We start from the raw sequence: 18,461 nt of genomic DNA, 5'->3' as shown, positions 1-18,461 counted from the left end.
TGTATAAGAGATTGTTAAAAGTGAATATAGTGTATAAGAGACTGTTAAAAGTGAGTATAGTGCAGAAGAGACTATTAAAAATGAATATAGAGCAGAAGAGACTGTTAAAAGTGAGTATAGTGCAGAAGAGGTTGTTAAAAGTGAATATAGTGCAGAAGAGACTGTTAAAAGTGAATATAGTGCAGAAGAGACTGTTAAAAATGAATATAGTGCAGAAGAGACTGTTAAAAGTGAATATAGTGCAAAAGAGACTGTTAAAAATGAATATAGTGCAAAAGAGACTGTTAAAAGTGAATATAGTGTATAAGAGACTGTTAAAAGTGAATATAGTGTATAAGAGACTGTTAAAAGTGAATATAGTGCATAAGAGACTGTTAAAAATGAATATAGTGCAAAAGAGACTGTTAAAAGTGAATATAGTGTATAAGAGACTGTTAAAAGTGAATATAGTGTATAAGAGACTGTTAAAAGTGAATATAGTGCATAAGAGACTGTTAAAAATGAATATAGTGCAAAAGAGACTGTTAAAAATGAATATAGTGCAAAAGAGACTGTTAAAAGTGAATATAGTGCAGAAGAGACTGTTAAAAGTGAATATAGTGCATAAGAGACTGTTAAAGTGAATATAGTGCAAAAGAGACTGTTAAAGTGAATATAGTGCAGAACAGACTGTTAAAGTGAATATAGTGTATAAGAGACTGTTAAAGTGAATATAGTGCAAAAGAGACTGTTAAAGTGAATATAGTGTATAAGAGACTGTTAAAAATGAATATAGTGCAAAAGAGACTGTTAAAAGTGAATATAGTGCAAAAGAGACTATTAAAAATGAATATAGCGTATAAGAGACTGTTAAAAGTGAATATAGTGCAGAAGAGACTGTTAAAAGTGAGTATAGTGCAGAAGAGACTATTAAAAATGAATATAGCGTATAAGAGACTGTTAAAAGTGAGTATAGTGCAGAAGAGACTATTAAAAATGAATATAGCGTATAAGAGACTGTTAAAAGTGAATATAGTGCAGAAGAGACTGTTAAAAGTGAGTATAGTGCAGAAGAGACTGTTAAAAGTGAAAATAGTGCAGAAGAGACTGTTAAAAGTGAATATAGTGTATAAGAGATTGTTAAAAGTGAATATAGTGTATAAGAGACTGTTAAAAGTGAGTATAGTGCAGAAGAGACTATTAAAAGTGAATATAGTGTATAAGAGACTGTTAAAAGTGAGTATAGTGCAGAAGAGACTATTAAAATGAATATAGCGTATAAGAGACTGTTAAAAGTGAATATAGTGCAGAAGAGGCTGTTAAAAGTGAATATAGTGCAGAAGAGACTGTTAAAAGTGAATATAGTGCAAAAGAGACTGTTAAAAGTGAATATAGTGCAGAACAGACTGTTAAAATGAGTATAGTGCAGAAGAGACTGTTAAAAGTGAATATAGTGCAGAAGAGACTGTTAAAAGTGAATATAGTGCAAACGAGACTGTTAAAAGTGAATATAGTGCAGAAGAGACTGTTAAAAATGAATATAGTGCAGAAGAGACTGTTAAAAGTGAATATAGTGTATAAGAGACTGTTAAACGTGAGTATAGTGCAGAAGAGACTGTTAAAAGTGAATATAGTGTATAAGAGATTGTTAAAAGTGAATATAGTGCAGAACAGACTGTTAAAATGAGTATAGTGCAGAAGAGACTGTTAAAAATGAATATAGTGTATAAGAGATTGTTAAAAGTGAATATAGTGTATAAGAGACTGTTAAAAGTGAGTATAGTGCAGAAGAGACTATTAAAAATGAATATAGAGCAGAAGAGACTGTTAAAAGTGAGTATAGTGCAGAAGAGGTTGTTAAAAGTGAATATAGTGCAGAAGAGACTGTTAAAAGTGAATATAGTGCAGAAGAGACTGTTAAAAATGAATATAGTGCAGAAGAGACTGTTAAAAGTGAATATAGTGTATAAGAGACTGTTAAAAGTGAATATAGTGCAAAAGAGACTGTTAAAAATGAATATAGTGCAAAAGAGACTGTTAAAAGTGAATATAGTGTATAAGAGACTGTTAAAAGTGAATATAGTGTATAAGAGACTGTTAAAAGTGAATATAGTGCATAAGAGACTGTTAAAAATGAATATAGTGCAAAAGAGACTGTTAAAAGTGAATATAGTGTATAAGAGACTGTTAAAAGTGAATATAGTGTATAAGAGACTGTTAAAAGTGAATATAGTGCATAAGAGACTGTTAAAAATGAATATAGTGCAAAAGAGACTGTTAAAAATGAATATAGTGCAAAAGAGACTGTTAAAAGTGAATATAGTGCAGAAGAGACTGTTAAAAGTGAATATAGTGCATAAGAGACTGTTAAAGTGAATATAGTGCAAAAGAGACTGTTAAAGTGAATATAGTGCAGAACAGACTGTTAAAGTGAATATAGTGTATAAGAGACTGTTAAAGTGAATATAGTGCAAAAGAGACTGTTAAAGTGAATATAGTGTATAAGAGACTGTTAAAAATGAATATAGTGCAAAAGAGACTGTTAAAAGTGAATATAGTGCAAAAGAGACTGTTAAAAGTGAATATAGTGCATAAGAGACTGTTAAAGTGAATATAGTGCAAAAGAGACTGTTAAAGTGAATATAGTGCAGAACAGACTGTTAAAAGTGAATATAGTGCATAAGAGACTGTTAAAAATGAGTATAGTGCAGAACAGACTGTTAAAAATGAATATAGTATATAAGAGACTGTTAAAGTGAATATAGTGCAGAACAGACTGTTAAAAATGAATATAGTATATAAGAGACTGTTAAAAGTGAATATAGTGCATTATTATCCGTCCTGCAGACCGTCCTCCTTTTGTCTCTTTTATGTAATGTAATAAAAATGTAGCTGAATGCATATATAAAAATAAAGACTTGAATGCCTGTTAATAATAATAATAACAACATGATGCTCAGTCAGTCAGTCAGGAGGATGGATGGATGGATGGATGGATGGAGATGGAGAGCCAGCAGGATGTGGCATGTGTGCATGACGTCATTTCTCCATGTTACTGTGCGCCATTTTGGAGGAAGAAAAAAAAAAAAAAAAAAAAATCTCGGATAATTTCCGTGGTCCTCCTTCCTCCTCTCTCTCTGACAGACCTGGAGCCCGAGTCTTCAACACACTGACTGTGGATGCTATCTATATCTAATCCCCCCCCTCTCGCAAGCCGCACTGGTTGACTAAGCACTGGCGGGCCGTGTACAGCAGGAGCTGCTACATGAAGCAATGGCGGGTAAGCTACTTTAGGAAGAGGAGAAGAGCAGCCTCTCCTCTCCTCTCCTCTCCTCTCCTCTCTGAGCTGCTGGAGCGATGGCCTCAATCTGAGAGCTAACTACAAGCTACCAGTTGTGTCATTATCTCACCACCAGCCAGAGGAAACCACACACTCACTAACACATGTGCTCTTTCCTTGCAGGAGTTGCAGGAGGAAATGATTTCCAGTGGTGTTTCTCTCAAGTGAAAGGAGCCATAGATGAAGATGTTGCGGAAGGTATGTAGCATGGCGAGGCTAGGCTAGGCTAGGCTAGGCTAGCTTAGCTACATGATGATGCTCTGTTCATGCATGAGGATGCACGGTAGCTAGGGTTGGTCGCACGCATAAAGGAGGCTGTTGTGATTGGTGTGTTTGTGGAACAGTTGCATTAATGTGTTTTTACTCCTCTGTTAATGACTGTATGTGGATAGCTAGCTAACTGGATGCTAGCTGGATGCTAAGCTATATTAAAGGGGAGCGACCGTGTCCCATGACGTCAATGTGCTGCGTCCATAAATTGTGTGTTGAGTGACATCATGCTTGTTTTCATTCATTCACACATGAATGAATGAGTTTATTTTGAGAATAAAAATATATAAAAATAGATACTAAATAATAACAAACAAAACAAGAGTAATAGTGTCCGAAAAGGAGTAGTAAAACTTATATTTCCTTATTCCCTATTTCCCTACAAAGTGCTTTTTATTATCCAGTGTTTGCCTCATCCCAATCTGACAAATATAAAAGCTGGCAAGCAGATGAAGATCACAGGTAGCATAGTTCTTCTTCATTATGTCATGTAAACCATTTTCCTATTACTTACTACTCTGTTGTTGTTGTTTTTTGCAGGGAAAGCCGAAAATTCACACTTATCTTGAATGAATGAAAGATATAATTTCGAATATAAAAATAAATAGAAATAGATGCAAAATAATAACAAACAAAACAAGAGTAATAGTGTCCAAAAAGGAGTAGGTATAGAAGTAAAACTTGTATTTCCCTATACCCCTTTCTCACTTCTCCTCTAATAACTCATATATCATGGAATGATAATATAATATATAAACTATCCCAGATTTATTTACATCCCAAAGCCAAAATATATGAAAATGGTCAACATCTTCTCCTTGAATGAATGAAAGACTTAATTTCGAACATAAAAATAAATAAAAACAGATACAAAATAATAACAAACAAAACAAGAGTAATAGTGTCCAAAAAGGAGTAGGTATAGAAGTAAAACTTATATTTCCCTGTTGACTTGTCTTGAGATTACTCTCCAGCTAACTTAAATAAGGGCTGTAAATTAGATTCTTGAGCCAAAGTTGAGAGCAGGGTTATAGTAAATGGACTTGCATTTATATAGCGCTTTATATAGTATATAATATATAGTGTAGCAGTCAATCTAGTTAGTTATGATTACATACCACTAGTTGTGTTGTTGTCTTCTGTAACACAACAGAGCGTGGCACAAAGTGCTTTTTATTATCCAGTGTTTGCCTCACCCCAATCTGACAAATATAAAAGCTGGCAAGCAGATGAAGATCACATGTAGCATAGATCTTCTTCATTATGTCATGTAAACTATTTTCTTCTTACTTACTATTGTTTTGTTTTTTGCAGGAAAAGCTGAAAATTCACACTTATCTTGAATGAATGAAAAACTTAATTTCGAATATAAAAATAAATTAAAAAAACAGATATAAAGTAATAACAAACAAAACAAGAGTAATAGTGTCCAAAAAGGAGTAGGTATAGAAGTAAAACTTATATTTCCCTATACCCCTTTCTCACTTCTCCTCTAATAACTCATTCAAGATTCAAGATGTTTATTGTCACGCCGGTTGTACAGGTACAAACGTGTGAAATACTTTTTGCTGGGAAGCTCCATTAAAGTAATAAGTTATATTACATTTACATTACAATTTAATTTACATTACAATTATAAAAGGAAATATTTTGTACAAGGGCATATTAAGAACATATACAGTATAAGATATATTTTTGTGTGAGAAGGTGTCGTATGAATTATATATTTAAAAGTCTGATGGCCTGGGGGGAAAAACTGTTCCTCAGTCTGCTGGTGAGAGTCCTTTAATATATCATATGTAATATATATATAGAATATTTATATAATATAATATATAAACTATCCCAGATTTATTTACATCGCAAAGCCAAAATATATGAGAATGGTCTACATTTATGGCCCCAAATCTTCTCCTAAAATTCACACTTATCTTGAATGAATGAATGACTTTATTTTGAACATAAAAATAAATAAAAACAGATACAAAACAATAGTAATAGTGTCCGAAAAGGAGTAGGTATAGAAGTAAAACTTGTATTTCCCTACTCCCCTTTCTCACTTCTCCTATAATAACTCATAAATCATAGAATGATAATATAATATATAAACTATCCCAGATTTATTTACATCCCAAAGCCAAAATATATGAGAGTGGTCTACATTTATGGCCCCACATCTTCTCCTAAAATTCACACTTATCTTGAATGAATGAAAGACTTTATTTCGAACATAAAAATAAATAAAAACAGATACAAAATAATAACAAACAAAACGAGTAATAGTGTCCGAAAAGGAGTAGGTATAGAAGTAAAACTTATATTTCCCTATTGACTTGTCTTGAGATTACTCTCCAGCTAACTGAAATAAGGGCTGTAAATTAGATTTTTTTTTTTTTTTTTAAATCCACTTGAGCCAAAATTGAGAGCAGGGTTATATAGTGTAGCAGGCAATCTAGTTGTGATTACACACCACTAGTTGTGTTGTTGTCTTCTGCAACACAACAGAGCTCCCAACCAGCTGCGTGGCACAAAGTGCTTTTTATTATCCAGTGTTTGCCTCACCCCAATCTGACAAATATAAAAGCTGGCAAGCAGATGAAGATCACAGGTAGCATAGATCTTCTTCATTATGTCATGTAAACTATTTTCCTCTTACTTATTACTGGGTTTTTTTGCAGGAAAAGCTGAAAATTCACATTTATCTTGAATGAATGAAAAACTTAATTTCGAACATACAAATAAATAAAAACAGTTACAAAATAATAACAAACAAAACAAGAGTAAACTATCCCAGATGTATTTACATCCCAAATTAAATATATGAACAGCATCCTAAAGTTTATTTACAACCCACATATCCATCCAGAGTTCAAAAAGTAGATATAAACCAACCCTTAACGGAACCCTTATCACAACTCTTCCTCGACCATATACTGTACCTCCCAAAAATATCTTTTTTGTATAGCTTTTTAAAGTGATTTATATTTGTGCTCCGCTTCAACCCATCACCCAAACCTTTCCACAAATCCATCCCACAGACTGAAATACACATGCTCTTCTTTGTTGTACGAACACAATGCTTTTTAAAATTCAATTTTCCTCTTAAATTATAACCTCCCTCCCTGTCACAAAACTTTTTTTGAATATTGCCTGGAAGTGACTTCACACATTGAATGCATTCACACATGAATGGGTGTACATGTTGTTTGCTGTCAGTGTGTGTGTGATGCTTTTATTTAAGTAATCCAGATTGTATTGTGCAGTCTAGCACAGTTAGCATGGTTCTAGCTGAGAGAGAAAGAGGCTGTTTATTGTGATTCACTCTGATTTTTGTGTCCATTTTTTTTGCAGCTGACATAATCTCAACAGTTGAGTTCAACTATTCTGGAGAATTGCTTGCAACTGGAGATAAAGGAGGCAGAGTAGTGATATTTCAACATGAACAGGAGGTAAGATTCATATGGAGAGTGACAAGAGGAGAATCTTCTTTGTCAGAAGGTACATGCTTACTTACTTACTCTGTGTCGCAATGTACTGTTTGTGACTTGTCAATATTTGTTTTCCAGTCCAAGAATCGTCCACACCTGCGCGGGGAGTACAACGTCTATAGCACTTTTCAGAGTCACGAGCCAGAATTTGACTATTTGAAAAGTTTAGAAATCGAGGAAAAAATAAATAAAATAAGATGGCTACCCCAACAAAATGCTGCTCACTTTCTACTTTCGACAAATGGTAAGACTATTTTGACTGTTTGGTGATATAATTTGACATGCTAGCTAAACTGGATCCCTGTCGGATAATTGTTCTTCACCTTACTGTGTGACTTTCTTCTGTTTTTGTCAGATAAAACTATCAAATTGTGGAAAATAAGTGAAAGAGATAAACGAGCAGAAGGGTACAACCTGAAAGATGAAGATGGACGACTCCGAGACCCCTTTAGAATCACCTCTTTACGGGTATGTTTAATCACGTGTGTCATTTCTGAACATGGCTTTTTATGGCTTTTTTTTTTTATATATACATAATCTTGTCTACAATTGCATGTTGTATGTTTCAGGTACCTGTGCTGATGCCAATGGATCTCATGGTAGAAGCGAGCCCACGGAGGATCTTTGCAAATGCGCACACCTATCACATTAATTCCATTTCTGTAAATAGTGATCATGAAACGTACCTCTCCGCAGATGACCTAAGAATAAATCTATGGCACATGGAAATCACAGACAGAAGTTTTAGTATCCTTTTTCTTCTTCAGAAGACAGATATTAGATATGTGGCTTATAGGCCAAATAGTCTCTGCATTGTATCATAATGAATATTAATAATAAGACTGCTAGTTCCTTAACAGTGTGCTCCCAGATATTGTAGACATCAAGCCCGCCAACATGGAGGAACTGACAGAAGTAATCACAGCTGCTGAGTGCCATCCACACCAATGCAATGTATTTGTGTACAGCAGTAGCAAAGGCACCATCCGCCTGTGTGACATGCGAGCAGCGGCGCTCTGCGATCGGCACTCAAAGTGTAAGTACCTCCACTGTATTACTACAATGTTTGGTCGATCACTTAGGCTGTCAGTGGAAAATGAATTGATCAAAATGTTAATAGACTAAGTGCTTTATGAAAAAAGAATAGACATTTGTTTAACAGTTTATCTAATATTTAGATTTCCTGCTATTCTACATTATGTATATTACTATACATTTATCATGTTTAATTTATACATTTAAAGATTGTGATCACTTCGAAATCTGATAAATTGTGATTGGTATTCATTGTTTGACATGTTCCAGATAGTTTTTTTTTCTTTTTGATAAATCAATAAGACATGCTGGTAGTAATTTTAGAAATGGACATATTTTCTTTTTCAGTCTTTGAGGAGCCCGAGGATCCAAGCAGCCGATCCTTTTTCTCTGAGATCATCTCCTCCATCTCGGACGTGAAGTTCAGTCACAGCGGACGCTATATGATGACACGTGACTACCTCTCCGTCAAAGTTTGGGACCTCAACATGGAGAACAGGCCAGTGGAGACGTATCAGGTGCGTAAACCTACTTATCTAGTGACTTCAAATGTAAATTAACCCCGTGTGAAAGCAATGTGAGCACAACGGCGTAGGGCCGGGCAATATGACAATATATATCGTCAAAATTACGTAACAAGGCCTATCGGATAAATTTGTCTATTGTCAATTGTTTTATTGCGATTTAGGCTAAGCCATATAGTTTCACCTAAAATTGTTAGATTAATTTTATAAAAAAATATTGTACTTTTCATATGCCATGTATTTAATTCACACAGGAGTATACACAAATTGGCTTTACCATGTTGTTATTTCATAGCAACTATTTATTTATTTATTTATTTATTTAATTACCAGAAAACATGCTATATTGTGATATATATATCGTTATCGAGATACGAAATGACCTATATCGGGATAGAAGATTTTGGCCATTCTGCCCTGCCCTACTACAGCGTTTTAAAAATGATCTCCGATCCAAGTGACTGCTTAAATCGGGCCTCGCATGAGATATTTCTCACATAGACTTAAAAGCACTAAATAGTCTTTGTGTGTTCAAGGCCTCAAACTGTGTAATTTTCATAATACGTCTGGATTTTCCCCAAAAGAATATAACAATAGGCCTGTTGTGCTGCTGTGTAGCCCTCACCTGCTACTCAATGTTTATTTAAAGAAGCTCAATACGAGATTGGTGACATTTCTATTGCCTCTCAACGACTCAACATATGGCGGACGGCGAGCCAGTAGCTCGCAGCTAACGGTGCTAACAGCGCAACATTGCAAACAATGGCAAACCTGACAGAGATAACAGTGTTTACCTGAGAGGGAATCACAGGGTGGGGGCTACGCTTCCGCGATGACAGCGTTATCAGCTGTAACCACCATATGAGCACAGAGCAGAGGCTGTGAGCTAGCCAGTTCGGGCGCGCTCACACGCACAAATATGCACTAAAAGCACGCACAGCCGACCCGGCTATGTCAACAAAGCACAGAGAAACTGATTAATACACACATAGAGGGAGAGCGACTTCATTACTCCACTATATCTTCACATAACAAATAGCTGTTTGCTGCTATATTAATGCTCTGAATATCGTATAGAGAACATTTAAATCCAAAATATTCACATACATTTTTCAAGTATTGTGTTAGCTGCATGAGCCCTTTTACATTTCACCTATAAGATAATCCTTTTATTAGTCCCACAGCGGGGAAATTTGCAGGATTACAGCAGCAAAGGGGGAAAAAAAACAAGATCTAATAGCAAGTAAACAATAAAGATATAATAAGTAAGTAAACAGTAAAAAACAAGATACAAAATAAATAGACTGAATGAGTGGTTGGGTTATTATTGCACATATGAATGTGAAATGCTGATATTGCACAGAATATTGATATTGCACAGATGTGAGGGTCAAGTGATGTGTGTTTTGTTTCAGGTCCATGAATACCTTCGCAGTAAGCTCTGCTCCTTGTATGAAAATGACTGCATCTTTGACAAGTTCGAGTGCTGCTGGAATGGCAGTGACAGGTATGTGTGCTTGCTCTTGCATAGGATAGCATTTTTAGCACTCATTTTGTGTTCCTGAATTATAGATTTGAAATATCAATCACTGGTGATGTGTTGTTTTTTTTTACAAGTTAATTTAGACTAACAATTTTTTCTCTTCATCAGTGCCATCATGACCGGCTCCTACAACAACTTCTTCCGAATGTTCGACCGCAACACCAGGCGGGACATCACACTGGAGGCGTCCCGGGAGAGCAGCAAACCGCGGGCCACGCTCAAGCCGCGCAAAGTGTCCACCGGCGGCAAGAGGAAGAAGGACGAGATCAGCGTGGACAGCCTGGACTTCAACAAGAAGATCCTCCACACTGCCTGGCACCCCAAAGATAACGTGATAGCCGTGGCAGCCACCAACAACTTGTACATTTTCCAGGACAAAATCAACTAGAAGATTTCGGGGGCTCCAGAGGATAGGGCTTTTACCGTACCTGTGTAGTTAAGCCTACTACTTGTCTATCTGTATAAGAAGAAAAACAGCCTCGTTGTCCTCCTGGTGAAGAATTCGAAAGCACGTGTCTACTTTTTTTGCCACAGGAGGTTGATCCATAGGCCTGTTTTATTTTGAGTCTGAGCTTAGGTTGTTTTTGCCTTTGGCACCAGGGCAATCAACATGCCCCCCCTGACCCAGAAAGCCCAATTCGGGTCTAATTGACGGAATGGCACTCCCTAGAGGTCAAACTCTTGAACGTTGGTGTTTGTGTTGACATTTTAAGCCTTCATTTCATGATTTAACGACAGAACTCTTGGAAGCCCTTAAAATGACGTCTTGTCAAAGTTGTAACATCATCTCAAAGATTTCTGGGCCCTCTGAAGCACGGATTAATGGCCAATAAGCCTAACTGTAACATTCCCCCATTGGCCACGTATTCAGGCCAAACTCCTGGTGGAAGAGGCCCTGAATTTGGAAAGTGGACTTGTTTCTTTTCTCCCCCCTTCCCCTCCTCCCCTCCTCTTACTTTACCCCCAGTCAATACGGTGACATAATTTCACTGACTGTATCTACTCAAGTACACCTTGTCATCCACATAATAAAAGAAACTAAAACTACAGATGTGTTTTTAAATTTAGAAGTATGTATTAAAACATGTTTTATTGCTTTGCATGTTTTTATGTTGTAGAGAGGTGGAAAAATGTCCAGTCACACCACTGTCTTTGAGCAGATCTCAAGCTAACTTGTTATGGAAATAACTATTCGGGGCTACCGGTTTCAGAAACCACTGTTGGAGACAACCGATGTTTGTGTCAAGAGATTAATTTCTAGTTTTTTGGACCATGTTTTTAGGATGCAGGCTGGAAAAACTACACGGCACAAGATGGGGCCCAGGACAAAGGGAATCTGCAGCCTTAATATCTACTTCTATCAGTGACAGCTACAAGTTATGTCCCCAAACGTTTTACAAACCTCATGTGCATTATTTGTAAATCCTATTTTATAGAGTTATGTCCTCATATACTGCTGCTACATGTGGCCGTCTATGAAAAACACAGAGGAGGAAAATTGCACACCATACAGTTTATGTGAGAAGAGTGCCTCCTAATCATGTAATAAGTAGGAAATTCAGACAGGCCTCGTACATGTGCCCTTATTCATTTATTAGGGATGTCACCCAAATTTGAACCGCGTATTGCAAATGTGGATCTTTTATCTCCGTAGTTGTGAATGCAGAAATGAAGGTTGACCACACAACATATACTGATGACATTAAAACAAAACACATAATAATGCATTGTCTTTGTCCATTGATTCCTAACATGGTGGCAATGTATTCACTTGTTTATTATTTTGACCAAAGTTCAATAAAATTTTAATTGTGTTCTTCTGCATGTGGTCCTTTCCTTTCACAAATCCATGTGTCTTGTTAAGAAAATCCATGAGGGCCGTATGTGTATTTCCAACTTTTTTATTTTGAGTAGGATGAACAAAATGGACCATACTCAGTCTTTAATAATGCTTTCTTATAATCACAATTTACAATTGCACAAATCAAGCAATCAGTAATAGATGCAATCACTAAGCTAATGATCCCGTGGACAAAAAAAATACAAATTTACAAGTCAAAACAATTTCTTTTCATAGCTTCAACTCATAGCTGATCTAAAAAAAAAATGATAGTATACAGTATCATTTTAAATCAGAAGTGATTTCTCATTGCAAAACGAAAAAAGGCAATGGCGTACACAATATATCAGTTCCCTAACATGCAGATTTAAGGAGCAGGAAGCAGCAAAACAGTCATCTCCAGGCCAGGACAGAGACTACAGCACGGAGCACAGGATTGGTCACTGTTGTGTTCACCATGAAACAGCAATGACCAATCCTGAACTCTCCACGCTGGCATGAGCAAACTCAATCAAATTGGACCGTGTCACATGGCCACATCTCCCTCGATCACCAGAAGGTCCCGCTTTAAGGCATGCCAAGATGGTCACGTCGAGGTGACGGGGTGTCGACACGCCGCCCGCCTACTTAGTAGGTGTTGTGGGAGGTTAGACGCTTCCCAAAATATATCCTAAAAGAAGAGAGACAAACATGTAAAATAAGACGCTGCTGAGAGCAAAATATACAAAAAATAGGTACATTTTCAAATTTTCCAAAAATATTTATTACTATAAATACACTGATGCCTCATCACCATAGGTTTGTCACTAAAAAAAATATATGTGCCATATGTTTTTTTTCGTTTTTTTAAAGGGCGCTATTGATAACATTCAGCCACTAGATGTCACACTCCCTCCCCCGTTCCATTGCATTCACTTCACAACAAGTGGTTGCCAGGTTGTTGTACAACCTGCATATTTTATGGTCGAGTGGAGTTAGACTCAGACAGACAGTCATGTCAAGTGATGAATTTTTCGTGGTAGACTAATGAAGTAATTTTGCAACATGTAGCTATACATTAGCTGTCAAAGTTAACGCCACTAATTTCTTTAACGCATTAACACAACTTGCGATGTTTAAGGCTGTACTCGGTTTTAAAGCTGGTGTGAAGATACTGGTATCACATGAAACTAGAAAAAACCTAAGGAATCCATTGGTACCAACCATGTCATACTAGCTTGTCGCAAAGGAGGCTAAATAACACTATAAAGTTACGCTAAAATTTGGCAAGGAAAAACATGTTATGATTTGCCATGTTATGATTTGAGCATATTTTTACGCTAAATGCAGTAAAAATCCAATGTGTCATTGTTTTGTGTTAATTGATTTCCAATAATAAATCTATACATACATTTGCGTAAAGCAAGCATATTTGCCCACTCCCATGTTGTTAAGAGTATTAAATACTTGACAAATCTCCCTTTAAGGTACATTTTTAAACAGATACAAAAATGTGTGATTAATTTGCTATTAATCGCCATTAACTATAGACAATCATGCTATTAATCACGATTAAATATTTGAATCGATTGACAGTCCTTTATTAGCTATAGATTTATGTTACTTTGCTGCCTCAAAATTCAGAGATACCACGTCATAACCAACGTCGTTATACTATTGGCTCACAAGCCTTGTTAGAAGTGGGAACCGAACGCCAGATATCTTCCACGGAGATAAACGAAACAGTCATTTTGGACCCGTCGAAACTTTGAAAATGATGTGGGTATATTATTTTGAAAATGATTTGTCTACATAAAATTGTTATCAATAAGACATTTAAGTAAGTTTGTTGAGATGAGACAGATCACTACTAGTGCTAAACAGAATTTCCTAATAAAGCAAGTTATATTTTCTGCATTTTTAAGCCCAAAGAGTTGGGACACACCAGACCAAACTGAGTGACCTGTATACTCTCAGGGCTAGGAGCAAAGCCCTGAGCATACTAGTAGGTTACTGTTACTTTTCACCTACTAAATCTGAGACGCTAAACATGAGGTTGCCTCAGGCTACTGGATATTTGTTTTTTTGGAACTGCTGTTTTTTTGTAGCGATAATACTGTTCTCTCCTATTCTACAAATGGTAAAGGTCAAGGTTTATGAATGTCACAAAAGTAAATAAAACTGTTGTCCCACCACTGAAAATCGAAACACAAGCTTGGAATCTATCACTCTCAAATTGACTGACAGGCCATTTAATGCAGAGACTAACACCAGACAACCACTAAATTATTCATGTTGTGTTGGTGCAGTTAAAGGTCTGTTTGCATCAGCGCTGTTTCTAAACAGTAGGTCTATATTTTCATGTATGATTATTTGAAAAAATACCAAATACATTTTTAATCTGAATGTCAACTTACTCCATTATTTATGTGAAGATGCATCAACTGAATGTGGTCAAAAAGCTGGGATTTAAACATCCTTTTAAGGACCCCTCTGCAATTTCCTCTAGAGGTTCCAATTGAATATTTTGAGATACTGTACTGTAATATTGCCAGAGTTAGATAGTAAATGATACTGCTTACCCTAGGCCAACAGCAAGTATGTGAGAAATGATTAATGAAGGGAGGAAAAGCTTCAAAAAGTCAGCGGAGAGAACGCCTCCCTTCTTCATGACGCTGGTGTTCCTGATGCTGAGAGGGGTCGAGCGCTTAGGGTACTTCAGCAGGAACTCCCTACGGAGGAGCACATTAATTTTTCACGGTTTTTGAATACATTAAACTCAATGAGTGCCAGTCTAATGTCATACCGATACCTCTGCTCACACAGACATCTTTTTTTTCTATTCTATGAATAACAAATCATGGCGTAAAATAAATACACTTAGGCTAATATGTGTAAAAGATTAGGACATATTCCTTTTAGCTCTACCATCACTGTTTACACTACCATGTTTCCTATTGGTAGAGATTACTTGTGCATCCAAATGGTTCATAATCATCAATTATTTTAGGCCCATTTGTCTTAAACCTTGGTATAGTTATGTGAACTAAGATAATGCCACTGAAATGACAAAAAAAAAATCCTTCCTAATACTAAGAGTTACCAAATCAGTGTTGGTGGCTACATACTTGCGTGGATGGTTCTCGGGTCGACTAGACCAGTCCCAGATCCAGTCAGCATTTTTCTTCATCACGTTCTCTACTTCCTGTCTTCTTTCTTGGAAGTCTTCATCTGACTAAAAACACCAATTGTGGATAATCAAGCAATTAACTTGTCCATCACTGATATTTAAAAAAAAAAACAATATGCTGCGAAACATCATTAGAACAATTTAATAAAAAATAAAAAAACACTTAATTAAAGCAGCAGTGGGTAGAATTGGAGCAATTATGATTTTAAAAAGTTATTTTTTATAAAATGGTCACTATATACTGAGACAGATAATCTGTAAAAAAAAAAATCATGTTCCTCGGTGTCCTCCAGTGCTCCTAATGGCATCTGTAAGATTTCAAAGACCGGAGGAAAACAACCAATCAGAGCCGGGCTGGAGCCTTGCCGTCTCTGAGCAGCTGTCAATCACTCGCGAACTCCGATCAAACGGTCAAACTAGGCTGCACTGATCAAATATGAATTAATATTATGTTTCTAATTCTTACCTCATATGTTTTCAGAAACATCTTGTAGTGTACTTTTTAGCTGTAAAATGAGAGAGTTTGTGACCCGGCAGCCAGGTTGAGATAAGTTAAGGAAATACCAAGCACCGCCCAGCAAACTTTCTCATTTTACAGCTAAACAGTACACTACAAGATGTTTCTGAAAACATTTGAAGCATGAAATAGGCATTACAGTAACAGAATATGAATTCATATTTGATCAGCGCTGCCTAGTTTGACAGTTAGATCGGAGTTTGCGAGTGATTGACAGCTGCCTCCGTTGAACGAACAGCCAATGGGAACGCTTTCTTTCTGTGAAATGACCTGTGATTGGCCAAAGTCTTAGATTTTTTAAAGCCTAAAAACAGAGCCATGAGGAGGTGCAGAAGTCTAGTTGTCTCTCAGAATACTTGAATTACAACATGCTGAAAGGTTATTATGGAATTTTTGCCCAATGATGTCAAAAACATTCTGCCTACTACCACTTTGATTAGACTTGGATAACAGATTTGGATACAGGTTAGTGACAAATATACCTGTAAGCTGTTTGCATCTGAGCCTCCTCTCCACAGAAGAAGGGGGGTCTGGGCCCTAAGTGGGCTGTTGTGAAGAAGACAAACAATAAGGGGTCACTTAAGATAAGATAAGATAAGATAAGATGAATTTTTATTAATCCCTGGAGGGAAATTCAGGTGTCAAAGCAGCAACATCAGTAAACAGAGTGAAACACAGGAGAGGTAAAGGTATACAAAAATTATAAAAACAATAATAGAGATTTAAAAGATACAGAGTGAATGGGTGAACATAGTGTGTACAGTCCGTCAATAAATAAATGTAGTATGTACAATAAATAAATGTAATATGTACATATGTGCAGTCTATAAAGTGGTATATAGGATGTATAGTGTAAAGCCAGTGGTTAGAGTCCAAGATGGTTGCAGATAGTGCATGTTTAAAGTTCTTAAAGACACTTTAAGACACATGTATTACAGGCTATGTATTACACAACGTAGGCTATAAGAAAAACAAACTGTGCTTCCCCCTTTTGCCCCACAAACCTGTTGCACAGGGAGCTTCCTTTGGAGCTGTTCTTGCCTGACTCGCGCTGTGCGTCAAGCAGCATTTTCTCCACGTCACCCATTTGCTCCTGGCTTCCATGATGACTACACTGAGAGCCACAGAAATGCAGCTCAACCCAGGAACCTTAAATCAAAATGCATATAGTCTTATTAACACATTAAATCTATTATATTGGACGTGATCTGTCCTCCATTATCTCACAATGAGTCTCTTGAAAATGAAGTCATATATCCTGTGACTTCCCTGCAATATGGACTATTTCCTATGACCTCTTATATACATTGTTTTGATCTGAGCTGTACCAGTGTTTGTTTGTTTGTTTGTTGTCGTTTTGTTTTGTTTTATTTTTTTTTATATTCTTATTGTGTTTGTGAAAATAAGAAAACCCAATAAACATATTATAAAAAAAAAAAAAAACATTAAAAGGAACCTTAAATCAAAATGCAGTCTTATTAACACATTAAATCTGGTGGGTATACCCAGTATGGTATCAATGGCCTATAAATAGGCTTGGATTTGCCAGACAACGATAGCACAATGAACAGATAACGTTGAAGACTGTCCTTGTCCATGAAGGCATTTTGTAATATTGCACATATGCCTCATTAACTAACTAGGGCACTGCTGTCCTCTTTGGTCTCTCTACGTCTTAAATCGACACAATAATCCTTTATAATTTACCTTGCAGACTCTCGGCTGGTGAAACGTCCTTCTGGAGCGACATTGTCCTCGTGTAATGTTGCGGGTCCACTCGTTAATGTGGTTTTAGAGGCCTAAATAGAAGCGTGGTGGTGAAATCTATGTAAACAGCTGGAGCACCAAGTGCCAAAATAACGATGATGCAATTTTGTGTTTATCTGAAATGTGATTGGCTCGTACAGCACGCAGAGTGCGCATGCGCGGACAGGACACTCTTCCTGAAAGACCTCAATAACAAACATGATTGGCAGGTCTGATGTATTAGCTTTGTTATATAACATATTGTTTACAATCTATCTACCTATTTCTATTTATTTTACTTTATTTTATCTTGTTCTTTTTAATCTTGCCTTAATTTGATTTGCACCCTGACTGACAGCAAGCCACCCCCACTGTACACAGTCACATGATATTGATCTTGCCCAGTTATATTGGCTTTTTTAAAGTTTTATTTCTTTATTTCTTTATTTCTTTTTCTTTTTCTTTTCTTTTTTATTAATTTTTCTCTCCATTTTGTTTTATCCATATTTCATTTTATTTTATTTTGTTATGAGGAAAAGAAGAAAAAAAAGAAATATATATATATATATATGAAAAAATAAAAAAATAATAAACTCCTCAACTGGCCGGGCATGGGCTGCCTTAACACCAACTGGTCTCCTCCTCCATCTCCTCTCTCCTCCCTCCAATGATTGCCTGTGAATAGAAAAAGGCATAAGCCCTCAGCTATCAAACCAGGCTCAGGAATTTACGATTACGATATTGTTTACAACTGAAATAGAGCTTTTGCTCATGTTAGTTTATTTGACACTTTGGTTGAACTTTACTTATTACAGCAGTTCCACACACCTGTCTGCAGATGGCAGTCATTGCCCATCACTCCCCCCCTCTCTCTCAATGGCTTCATACCCATCATACAGTATATAGGCCACACATCTCTAACTATGTAACTGCATACTGTGCAATTATTTGGCCAACAAATTTCAAAAAATCAAGTTCAATATTAAAAATACAGTAGTCAATATGTACAT

At 36.2% G+C, this 18,461-nt stretch overlaps 3 protein-coding genes across 3 annotated transcripts in view; 1 reads left to right on the top strand and 2 right to left on the bottom strand.

The window, feature by feature from the left end:
• Positions 1-18,461, bottom strand: part of LOC141773925 (VPS10 domain-containing receptor SorCS3-like) — a 242,980-nt gene that overhangs the window by 6,417 nt on the left and 218,102 nt on the right. The window lies entirely within an intron of this gene.
• Positions 3,087-11,226, top strand: LOC141773928 (serine/threonine-protein phosphatase 2A 55 kDa regulatory subunit B delta isoform). Its single transcript, XM_074646102.1, has 10 exons — positions 3,087-3,259; positions 3,443-3,517; positions 6,941-7,038; positions 7,156-7,321; positions 7,433-7,545; positions 7,647-7,824; positions 7,949-8,113; positions 8,461-8,630; positions 10,052-10,143; positions 10,288-11,226. Exons 1-10 carry the CDS (start codon positions 3,253-3,255, stop codon positions 10,565-10,567), a joined length of 1,344 nt encoding a protein of 447 aa, XP_074502203.1. The 5' UTR covers positions 3,087-3,252; the 3' UTR covers positions 10,568-11,226.
• On the bottom strand, positions 12,264-17,573 carry bnip3 (BCL2 interacting protein 3). The gene is made up of 6 exons (XM_074646103.1): positions 17,413-17,573; positions 16,710-16,854; positions 16,188-16,251; positions 15,127-15,233; positions 14,581-14,730; positions 12,264-12,689 (listed from the first exon to the last, which is right to left on the bottom strand). The coding sequence occupies exons 1-6, from the start codon at positions 17,453-17,455 to the stop codon at positions 12,647-12,649; spliced, it is 552 nt and encodes a 183-aa protein (XP_074502204.1). The 5' UTR covers positions 17,456-17,573; the 3' UTR covers positions 12,264-12,646.

Source organism: Sebastes fasciatus, chromosome 9, assembly GCF_043250625.1.
Source record: "Sebastes fasciatus isolate fSebFas1 chromosome 9, fSebFas1.pri, whole genome shotgun sequence".
NCBI classification, from domain to species: domain Eukaryota; kingdom Metazoa; phylum Chordata; class Actinopteri; order Perciformes; family Sebastidae; genus Sebastes; species Sebastes fasciatus.
This window is presented reverse-complemented; position numbering and strand designations above follow the sequence as displayed.

Bases quoted from the DNA above. Each gene is read 5' to 3' on its own strand.
- LOC141773928 (XM_074646102.1), top strand. The intron at 8,631-10,051 runs GTGCGTAAACCT...GTTTTGTTTCAG, and splicing joins GGCCAGTGGAGACGTATCAG to GTCCATGAATACCTTCGCAG. The intron at 10,144-10,287 runs GTATGTGTGCTT...TCTCTTCATCAG, and splicing joins TGCTGGAATGGCAGTGACAG to TGCCATCATGACCGGCTCCT.
- bnip3 (XM_074646103.1), bottom strand. From the start codon at position 17,455: ATGTCGCTCCAGAAGGACGTTTCACCAGCCGAGAGTCTGCAAG. The intron at 16,252-16,709 runs GTTTGTGGGGCA...TCTTCACAACAG, and splicing joins GGAAGCTCCCTGTGCAACAG to CCCACTTAGGGCCCAGACCC. The intron at 14,731-15,126 runs GTATGTAGCCAC...GCTCCTCCGTAG, and splicing joins CCCGAGAACCATCCACGCAA to GGAGTTCCTGCTGAAGTACC.